This window comes from Eublepharis macularius, chromosome 8, assembly GCF_028583425.1.
Source record: "Eublepharis macularius isolate TG4126 chromosome 8, MPM_Emac_v1.0, whole genome shotgun sequence".
In the NCBI taxonomy this organism is placed as follows: Eukaryota; Metazoa; Chordata; class Lepidosauria; order Squamata; family Eublepharidae; genus Eublepharis; species Eublepharis macularius.
In genome coordinates, this window is record NC_072797.1 from 26,488,985 (window position 1) to 26,499,012 (window position 10,028).

At 43.2% G+C, this 10,028-nt stretch overlaps 2 protein-coding genes across 3 annotated transcripts in view; one reads left to right on the forward strand and one right to left on the reverse strand.

The window, feature by feature from the left end:
* NIM1K (NIM1 serine/threonine protein kinase) overlaps nucleotides 1-8,911 on the forward strand; it is a 29,493-nt gene extending 20,582 nt beyond the window's left edge. Inside the window, exons 3-4 of one of the 2 annotated variants that reach the window (XM_054987012.1) lie at nucleotides 4,935-5,203; nucleotides 8,126-8,911. In XM_054987012.1, coding sequence (XP_054842987.1) covers nucleotides 4,935-5,203; nucleotides 8,126-8,875 — 1,019 coding nt within the window. In that variant the 3' untranslated portion in view covers nucleotides 8,876-8,911. The remainder of the gene's footprint in view (nucleotides 1-4,934; nucleotides 5,204-8,125) is intronic. The other variant, XM_054987013.1, reaches the window with a different exon arrangement.
* Nucleotides 1,283-1,573, reverse strand: LOC129334735 (dynein light chain roadblock-type 1-like). Its single transcript, XM_054987014.1, has one exon. It carries the CDS (start codon nucleotides 1,571-1,573, stop codon nucleotides 1,283-1,285), a length of 291 nt encoding a protein of 96 aa, XP_054842989.1.
* Nucleotides 8,912-10,028: the final 1,117 nt, after the last annotated feature.

The following is a 10,028-nucleotide window of genomic DNA, read 5'->3' on the forward strand; positions in this document are numbered from 1 at the left end:
CAAAGACAGAACTCTGTTTTAAACACCCAAAACTTCTCTCACGGTTGTGTAAAATGTACCAGCTATTCCTTTTCAGTATCTCTCGAATTGGACACGCTAAGCTGCTTTATACCCAGTCCGGTTCTTGGTCTATCAAGGTCAATATTCTTCACTCTGGCTGGCTGTGGCTCTACAGAGTCTTGGAGCTAAACTACAAGAGCCGAATTACATGAGGACACTCATGTAAAGGGAGTCACGATGTTAGCCGGGAAGCTGAGTTTTAAGAGACAGATAGAAAGGCTCTGTCAATTTCCCCTCTCTATAGAGCAGCAGAGATTGCTCCTCAGGGGGTTTATTTCCTCTTTGCCTCCTAGAAGGGGAGGTGAAACTGACAGAGGTTTCCAGAGGCTAGGAGGAAATTAACAAACCCTCTGATAAGCAATCTTTGCTGGCTCTGCAGAGAGGGGAAATTGACAAAGCTTTCCGATCTGTCTTAAAACTCAGCTTCCTGGCTAATGTTGCGACTCCCTTCACGTGCTCCTCCTCATGTAATCCGTCTCTTGTAGTTTAGCTCCAGGTGGAGGCTTTTTCCAACGGGAGATGCTGGTGATTGAACTTGAGACTTTCTGCATAAATTGTTTCGGCTGCCAGAGTCCAAAAAGGCCTCCTCGCTAGAATGTTAAGTGAAGTTTCCATATAAAAGTGGACACTAAATAATTCTCTTCTTTGGCCTTGATTTTAAAACACTCAGCCAGCCTACAGTTTCAAGATGCAAGAGAGAAATGAAGTTGGAGCAGAAATAAACCACAGTAGCAACAATTGCATTAAAAAAAACCCTGTTTTAAATACTCTTGTTAGGAAATAACATTACAAAGCCATAAAAAGGGCAAGCTGTCATGCAGTGGCATTTGATTTCCCAAAATATTTGCACGGTTTTTTAAAAATTAGGGTTTTTTAATTCAGTTCAGGAAAAAAGGGCTCTCCATTTTTAAATAAATGACAAAACAAAATGGGGACAAAAAGAAACACTTATTTAGGGGTTACAAATATACAGTCCATAACAATGTTAATCACATTAAGTTTTTAAGAAACATCTATTTTTGATCAGACTTCTCCATGGAATGACAATGACATTTTAGTCATATTAAAAGATTCTTCAGAGCTATGTTTACAAAAAAAAGAAAGAATTAATTTCTTATACTTTATTAAGGTGGCACAAGTAGTGAAATAGTAATGGCTGTTCTAGATATTAAATAAAAAATGCATTTGGGTATAAGGAAGTTTAGCTCTTCTTAGGAAACTTTCACTCAGTTGGGTTCTGAACAGCAATCAGGAAATAGTCCTTATCTGGTGCAACCATGATTTCATTTTTCTTGGAACAAATCTGCAAGAAGGTCATGTCATTCTGGGGATCAATATCTCGCACTGTGCCCCTGGCCTTCATGATTAAGCTGTGCATTAAGCCTGCATATTGCACAGTAGTGGAGTTGTCCATGGTGCTTTTAATGGGAATACCTTCTGAGTTAACAATAATGATTCCTTGCACTCCTTTCTGACTCTGAATTCGCTCCAGGGTTTCTTCCACCTGAGCCATGGTGCAAGGCAAGGGACAAACACCTTCACACCTGAGCATTCCCCGGCCCCAGCTTCTGTGACCGTGTGCGCACACGTGCGGCTCTCAGCCTGTGGGCAATATTTGCACAGTTTTGACTGAGATCAAATAATAGGAGATCAATAGACAATATTTGGCACGTGTGGCAACACTAGCGTGTGCTTACATTTTCTTTTCCTGCCCCATCTCTGTGTGTTCATGCACATGTAGTGAAGTGAAGTCCATCCTTAAAAATGGTTCCTTCCATACCTAGGGTTTCCAGGCCCCCCCCCCGATGGGAGGGGGCAGTGGGGGGAGGGGGGAGACAAGTTCCCTACCTTTTTGTGCTCTGCAGCACCAGCTGATGATGTTGCTTTTGGTGCGACCCATAAACAATGGCAGTACATTAGAAATGGGCCCCAAACGTAGCGTTTGTGCTCAATTCACCAGCCTCCTTGTGAGATTCCTGCTGATGGTAGGCAATCTCCAGGCAGCTTTCTTCCTTCCACCAATCACCAGCAATCCACGGGCAAAAGTTTCAATCCAGTGGGGATTTCGTAGCCATTGGCAGGAACCTGGCAGACCTATCACATGCCAATTGTAAAATAACTATTGCATAATTAACAATGATTAGATTGTTTGACTGACATCATAGGCAAGGTTAAAGCAACTTTGGGGCTGAATTTTACAAACTGAGCTGACCTTTCCTTCTAAACTTTGTGAATCAAAATGCAAAAGGGAAGAACTCGGGAAGAAGGGGGAAGGCAGTGTAGGACTTAAATCTGCTCTAGATTTGTTACTGTTTTTGTTTTATCTGGCTTTAAACTCATTCACGTTTCCCCCCCTTTGTGTCACATCCTTTGAAGTTTGCCAAATTGTGATTTTTAACTGACTTCAGGAGTTTTAGTTACGAATATGATGTTTGTAACTCTCGCTGTAACCTGTTCATCCTGGAGATAAAAAACGTTTTATTTCCATACACTAAATTTGTCAAACTGCCACTCTATTCCATGTGCTCAGACATAATAATCTGCTTGTTTGGGGGAAAGTCTGCCAATGCGAAAATAACATCTATTCACCTGTATCCAAAGATGCCCTCGTGCTCTCTGAAAGCTAACAAACTATTCATGGAAGAAAAGGACATCTTTGGATCCTACTCTATTAGATGGTTAAAAGGTAAAGGTAGTCCCCTGTGCAAGCACCGAGTCATTACTGACCCATGGGGGGACGTTGCATCACGACGTTTTCTTGGCAGACTTTTTACGGGGTGGTTTGCCACTGCCTTCCCCAGTCATCTACACTTTACCCCCAGGAAACTGGGTACTCATTTTACCGACCTTGGAAGGATGGAAGGCTGAGTCAACCTTGAGCCAGCTACCTGAACCCGGCTTCCGCCAGGATCGAACTCAGGTTGTGAGCAGAGCTTGGGCTGCAGTACTGCCGCTTACCACTCTGCGCCATGGGGCTCTTTTCTATAAGATGGTTAGTGCCATTATTATAGGAAAAATCAATTTAAGATGTTTGTAACTGAGCATTGTAATCATCTCGAAGAATTGCACCTATTTTAGACTTATGTTTCTCTTAGAGAAAATAAACCTTTATAACCCCAGATTTGGAGTATGTATGCTAGTAACTCGTTATACTTTTAATATCCAACTGTTGATGATCATAGCAGATAAAAGCAGAAAAAAAATCTTCCTGTGAGAATCCTCTGGTTTGTGTGTGTTACTTAATTACCTTGTGGAACTCACCATCAGTGGCAGCCTCGATAACTAAGCGGGGCCTTTATCCTCAGAGTCAGAATTCTTTTCAACACTAAGATTTTGCATTCCAGCTTGCAGACCTTCGGAGGGCATCAGGTTGGCCATCAAGGGAAACAGGACGCTGGACCAGATAAACCTTTGGGATAATCCAGCAGGGTTCTTATTCTGAGATGGATCAAAAGGTCAATGACATCTCGCATCAGCCAGAAGGCCTGTCTGGTCCAGCATCCTGTTCCCCTTGGTGGTCAACCTGATGCCCCCAAAAGGTCTGTAAGCTGAGTGTGAATGTCAAAGCCTCACCCTGTTTCCACTTATTTTTAACTGGTAGACTGTCTCTGGGCATGGATGCCCCTTTTGGCCATCTAGGCTCAGTGATTCCATCTTCCATGTGTTTGTCTAATCCCCTCTCAAAGCCATCTGAGTTAATGGCGATCACATCCTTCGGCTGTGAGTTCCACAAGTTAATTAAGTAGCGGGAGGTTGAATCAATTTCCAGTCAAAAGGATCTCAGATAGCTGGTGTTAAAACCTTTGAAAGCCACTGCCAGTATGAGGAGCAAGTACTCACCTTGTAAAAACAATGATTTGGTATTTTGGTAACTTCCTATACTAACTAGTGTGTGATAGATGTACATTATGAAAAGTTGAAATATTGGGTCATATCCTACCTTAGACTGGAGCATGTTCTTTTGGCCTAAGTGAGCCTTCCTCTAACTTAAGTGGCTCTTCCGTTGGAAGAAGAGCATCTGAAGATGAAAGAAAGCTTTGGCTGGAGGGAAGCCTTCACACATTGCTCAATGGAATGGTAGAATACAGCCTTTTTTAAAAAGCTGAACTGTTGCTTAATTTGTTTCAGTCATGTATTTTGTCTGTGCTTACTTACTGCAGATAAATCTTTTGCTAATCAAGGGGCTGGACAAACACACAAGGCATAAAAGCCCTCCCTTTTGATGCTATGCTCGCTTTCCTTTTCTGACTTCTGTCAGCCATTGCTTGCAAAGTTGAAGCCTACTTTAAAACATCCTTCAGGGCACGAAATGTGGAATTGTTTTCAAATGAAAGCTGAGATTCTGAGGCTGTTGCGTTCTGCTCCCAGTACAGTATGAACTGGCTTCACACAGTGCCAGTTATAGGATCATCGAATATATGCGGCTCTGAGCATACCCCAACTGCCCTATTATCTGAGAAGCGGTGTAGTGGTTGGGTACTAACAGAACAAAGTGTGAGAATATAAACCAGTTTGGGGTAAAGGACACAATTAGCCCTTTTGTCAACAACTTAAATCTTAATTTCAATTTCCCCTCTATTATTTCTCTAAAAGCTTGCCAGTGAAGATAGGGAAGATAGAGATAGGGAAACCTGAAGCTCAGTGGTAGAACACGTGTTTTGCCTGCCAAAGGTCCCGGGTTTAAAGCCCAACATCTCCAGCCAAGAACATCTCAGGTAATATATTGTGGTGGGCTGCTAGCATTCTGAATAGGTAGTTCTGGACATGATAGAGCAACATATAAGGCACCTTTGTAAGTTCAGGGAGGGTGTGCGTATTTTTAAGAATATGGAATCTGTTTTACTTAATACAATATAACACTTGTTAACTTCCAGAAAAAGTAGCTATCAAGATTTTGGACAAGACAAAATTAGACCCGAAGACTCAGCGATTGCTGTCCCGTGAGATTTCAAGCATGGAGAAGTTGCATCACCCAAACATCATCCGGCTTTATGAGGTGATAGAGACTTTGTCCAAACTCCACCTGGTAATGGAATATGCGGGTGGAGGAGAACTCTTCACTAAGATCACAATGGGAGGAAAGTTGCCTGAATTAGAGAGTAAGCTCATCTTCTCCCAGATTGTGTCTGCTGTTAAACACATGGTAAGCCTATTCTGGAATCCAATGAATGCCCCCCAAATTGTTGTTTTCTCTTGCTTTGGAATAAGGGAGTGCAAGGCTAATTGATGTGTGGCTTTCCATTCTTCAGCTGTATGTGTAGAGGGCTGGCAATATTCTCCCTCCCCATGGTGAATTGGTGATCCATGCTGGAGTTGACGTTTAGTACAGATGCAGGTGTAATTTAAGCCAGGGCTCTCTCGCTTTCAGACCAGAAGCGAGTGCCTGAAAGCCACTCGCTTCTGTAAACCACTTGCCGCCTGAACACATTCACTCCACCACTTCAACATGGGTTTAACACAGGACACTCTTACAGAGTTGTTGTAAATCCAATTCCCACCAACACAAGGATAACAACTCTGGATTACATTTGCAGCACAATTACTTTTTTTAAAAAACTTTAAAAATATTTTTTGGCCACAGAAGGCAGCAAGCAGAATTAGAAATTGCATGAACGGCAATTTTCACAGCTGTGTTTTTGTTTTTAGTTGGCCTTAAAAGGGGACTAGCCAAATTTTTGGAAACATTAGTCCTTCAAGGGCTATGAGCTATGATGACTAAGGGGCAGGGCTTAGTTGCCTGGAACTCAGTGGTGGAACTCAGGGTCAGCTGGAACAAGGGGGAAGTTTTTTAAAGTTTAAATCGTCCTCAGTGAAAATGGTCACATGGCCAGTGGCCCCGCCCCCTGATCTCCAGACAGAGGGGAGTTTAGATTGCCCTCTGCACTGCTCCAGCGGCATGGAGGGCAATCTAAACTCCCCTTTATCCGGAGATCAGGGGGTGGGGCCACCGGCCATGTGACCATTTTCAAGAGGTGCCAGAACTCCGTTCCACCGTGTTCCTGCTGAAAAAAAGCCCTGCTAAGGGGAACCTTCATATTCAGAGGGAACAATGCTCTGAGTACCAGTGCCGGGGGGAGGGGGAAGCAACAACAGTGGGGAGCTTTGGTTCTATATGTTGCTTGTGGCCTCCTAGGAGCATTTGTTGGCCACTGTGTAAAACAGGATGCTGAATTAGATGGGCCATTGGTCTAATCCTGCATGGCTGCTCTTAGATTCTTCTTCTTTGTGGAATTAGACGGGGATGGATGGAATGATAATGCTGCTGCCACATCTCTGCAGGAGTAAAGCCCTGGAGTTTTCTAGTGTCTCCTCTGGCCTACTTGCTTCTGCTATCAATGAGTAATCATCATGATGTCCAGACAGACACAACAAAGGATCACAGATCTCCATTCAGCTGTAAAAGGCAAATTGCAATCTGGCAGGCCCTCATTTCAGATCAAGAGAAGAGGGGATTTCACCCTTCAACTCCTGCCTGGTTTTGCTAATTAGAACTTTCCTCTCAACGTTACCTACACAAGTAGGAGAGTTGTACTGTAATGAAATGGTTCAGAAAGGTTCTTTGATAAAGGGATAGGAACTGTAGACTATACTACTGCGTACAATCTGTTGCTCCAAGCATGATTTTAGTAGATAATTTCTGCAGTTTAACTTATCATGTTTAAATTGCTTATGCTTTATTTCAGCAGTGTATCATATTTCTGCTTGTTTTCAGAGTTTCTGTTCCCAGTACCCTTTTGCAGTTTGTTGAATGTCCAAGTCATCGATCATATTGACTTTCACTATGCAATCCACCTTTAGTCTCAGTGAGAAAGATGGCCTATAAATAAATAAATGCTGCTCTTAGCACTTTAGAGGATAGGTTGTTGTTAAAAAATACTTTTGTTGCTGTTGTTTAAAGTGCTTCTGTATCATGAGGGGCCCTGACAAAACTACGCCAGGGTTAAAAAGTTAAACGCTCTCTTTCCCCTCTCCATATGGCCCTGATGTGCACTCAGGCCTCATGCATTTTGCAGTTTAGTAGAGACCTGTCATCTCTACACCCTCAACACCCAGGAAACCCAGTCTGCAGATCAAGCAATTATTGCTTTTGTTTACACTCTGGATTGTACCACAGGAAAGCCACTTGGTCAAAATACTGACCTTAATAGACTAACGGTCAGTCAATGTAAGGTTGATCAAGATGGATAGCCTTATTAGTTAGTCGGTAGCAGTAGAAAACAGCAAGAGTCCAAGAACACCTATAAGAGCCAAGCCACAAGTGATGCCTGACACAGGTTGGACACTTGTCAGCTTCCCTCAAGTTTTGATGGGAAATGTAGGCGTCCTGGTTTTACAGCTTGGCTCTCCATTACAGCTGCAAGACCAGGATCCCTACATTTCCCATCAAAACTTGAGGGAAGCTGACAAGTGTCCAACCTGTGTTAGGCGTCACTTGTGGCTTGGCTCTTAGACTAACAAAATTTGTGGTAGGGTATGAAGAAGTGAGCTGTGACTCACGAAAGCTCATAACTTACCACAAAAGTTGTTAGTCATATAGGTGCTACTGGACTCTTGCTCTTTTCTACCAATATAAGGTAGCTTCACATGCTCAATTTAGCTCTAAAAAGCAGCTGTGGGAGGACCTGATATGGATAAGAACCACAGCTCAGGGCAAGGGAGGATTTAACTCTTTGACCCTCCTCCCTTTCCTTGATCAGATTATGTCCTTCCTTAGGCCTCACTAAGGGAAAAAGGAAATGTACTCCAAACTGTAGCAGGCTCCCCCACAGGTCCTGTGTCATAGATATGCCCCCAAAGTCTTGTGGCTAGGGTGGTTGAGAAAGGTGCTGCTGAAAAGCAGCTTTTGGGGAGAGACAAACTCATGACTAGAGAGTGGAGGCAGCCTACTTGCATACTGGAAATAGCACGAGTGCAGGCAAAGTCGGGGGTAAGTCAGAGAGGGAAACTTGTCTGTCTCTCCGTCTCCTCTGCAAAGGAGAGTAAATACACCATGGATTCAGAAAGAAAAAATGTTGCTCTGTTCCAATGCCAATGACCTTTCAGTTTTTTTTTTTTTGCTTTGCAGCATGAAAGCAACATCATCCACCGGGACCTCAAAGCTGAAAATGTATTTTACACCAGTAATACTTGTGTGAAAGTGGGAGATTTCGGATTCAGCACCGTAAGTAAGAAAGAGGAAATGTTGAACACTTTCTGCGGCTCTCCTCCTTATGCTGCCCCAGAACTCTTCAGGGATGAAAGCTATGTGGGGGTTTACGTGGACATTTGGGCCCTGGGAATCCTTCTGTATTTTATGACAACCGGCACAATGCCCTTCAGAGCAGAGACTGTGGCCAAACTGAAAAAGTGCATCCTTGGGGGGGCATATGTTTTCCCACCATTCCTGTCAGAACTTTGCCAGAAATTGATTCAAGGGGTTCTTCAGCCGGTCCCATCCGAACGCTATTCCATCGAACATATTATGAACAATGAATGGATGAGGGGCATACAACATCCAAAGCCCGTGGAGCCCTTTAAACTGGATCCAAAGTACTTGTCAGAGGATGGAGTGCTCCGAGAGGAAGAAACAGAGGTGAAAAACATCCTGAACAAGCTGGGCGTCACAGAGGAGCACATTCATAATAACCGTGGGAAGGATTCTCACAGCTCGATCACAGGGATCTACAGAATTATTTTGCACAGAGTACAGAAGAAAAGGGCTATGGAGACTGTCCCTATAATCACCCAACCAGAGACCAGAGACCCAGAGACCAGGAAAGGTCCCGCTACCTGTCGGGGCCTCAGACATTCATCAAAGCTTTGTTTGATTTTATAACCCCCTCAAGCCAGCTTACCATTCAGAGCACACCTTCCAGAGACCTTTTTAAAAAGTACTTCTCAGCATTTTTGTAATTTTGAAATGAATTAAAAAAATGCCTTCTATGTGACTGTCACCCCTAAATTAGTTTCTCTTGAGTTCTGCAAATTTGTTTTCTGGGAAAGCTGGATGTTCACGAATGACACACTAAGGCTGCAACCCAGTATTTAAGGAGCAAGTCCCAGTAATGTGCCTTCTGTCTTCAATGTGCCTTCAGTCTGAGAAAGCAGACTCAGGCTGGCTGCCGTCTATTTCTGTACATTTCAGACAGCACGGACTGTATGTGTTAGGGTGTTTTAGGTTATGCCTGCACCCTCCCCCCGCCATTATCCCAAGTGAAGCAGGGATTGCAAGACTCATATGGAGATCTCTGACTTACACAGACAACAGCATTTCAGAATGGCAGTGCAGAGCAGCCATCTGTCATGGTATGCAAGTTCACTTTGAGTGGCCTAGTACTAGAAAAAAGATGTCACTACTTCCTAGTGGTGTCATATTTGCTACTGTAACAGATGTGTGAACAATGCAGGCCCCTATCGGATTAAGCCAGTGGTTCTCGAGTTGTAAGCTGGGATCCAAACATGTACCACAATTCTCTTACACATGGGTTGTAAAGCAAAAGACCATAATATACATGAAAAATAGTATATATGCTTGTTCAGTTGTAACTAATAGGAGATTCCTTGGTTTTATGTGTGGGAGAAGGAAAGTGGCATGAAGTTATTTTGTAGTGGTTTAGAAGCAGGTTCCACTTTCAGAAGGTTGAGAATCTCTGTATCAAAGTCCATAATTGGTAATAAATCTGCCCCTGCTTAAGAGCAATTTAGATAGAGTTTTAGGTATTAAGAGATGGGTATCTTCCTATAACTTTTACAAAAAGAATCCTACACAGCTATTCAAAAATATTTTACTATCCACTGACCATGACATTAATCCATTGAGGCTGCTGCTTGCTGCCTTCCATATAGAATGTATCCAGTTTAAGCCTTGGCATAGCGTCTAGGATGCAGGAAAGATCTTTCTTAGCCTGAGGCCCTAGACAACCCCTGACTCAGAGAAGGCATTACTAAGCAAGATGGTCCACCGGTATGAAATTGCTTTATATGTACTT

What these genes read in the sequence shown, in the direction of transcription:
- LOC129334735 (XM_054987014.1), bottom strand. Translation starts at nt 1,573, where the DNA reads ATGGCTCAGGTGGAAGAAACCCTGGAGCGAATTCAGAGTCAGAAAGGA.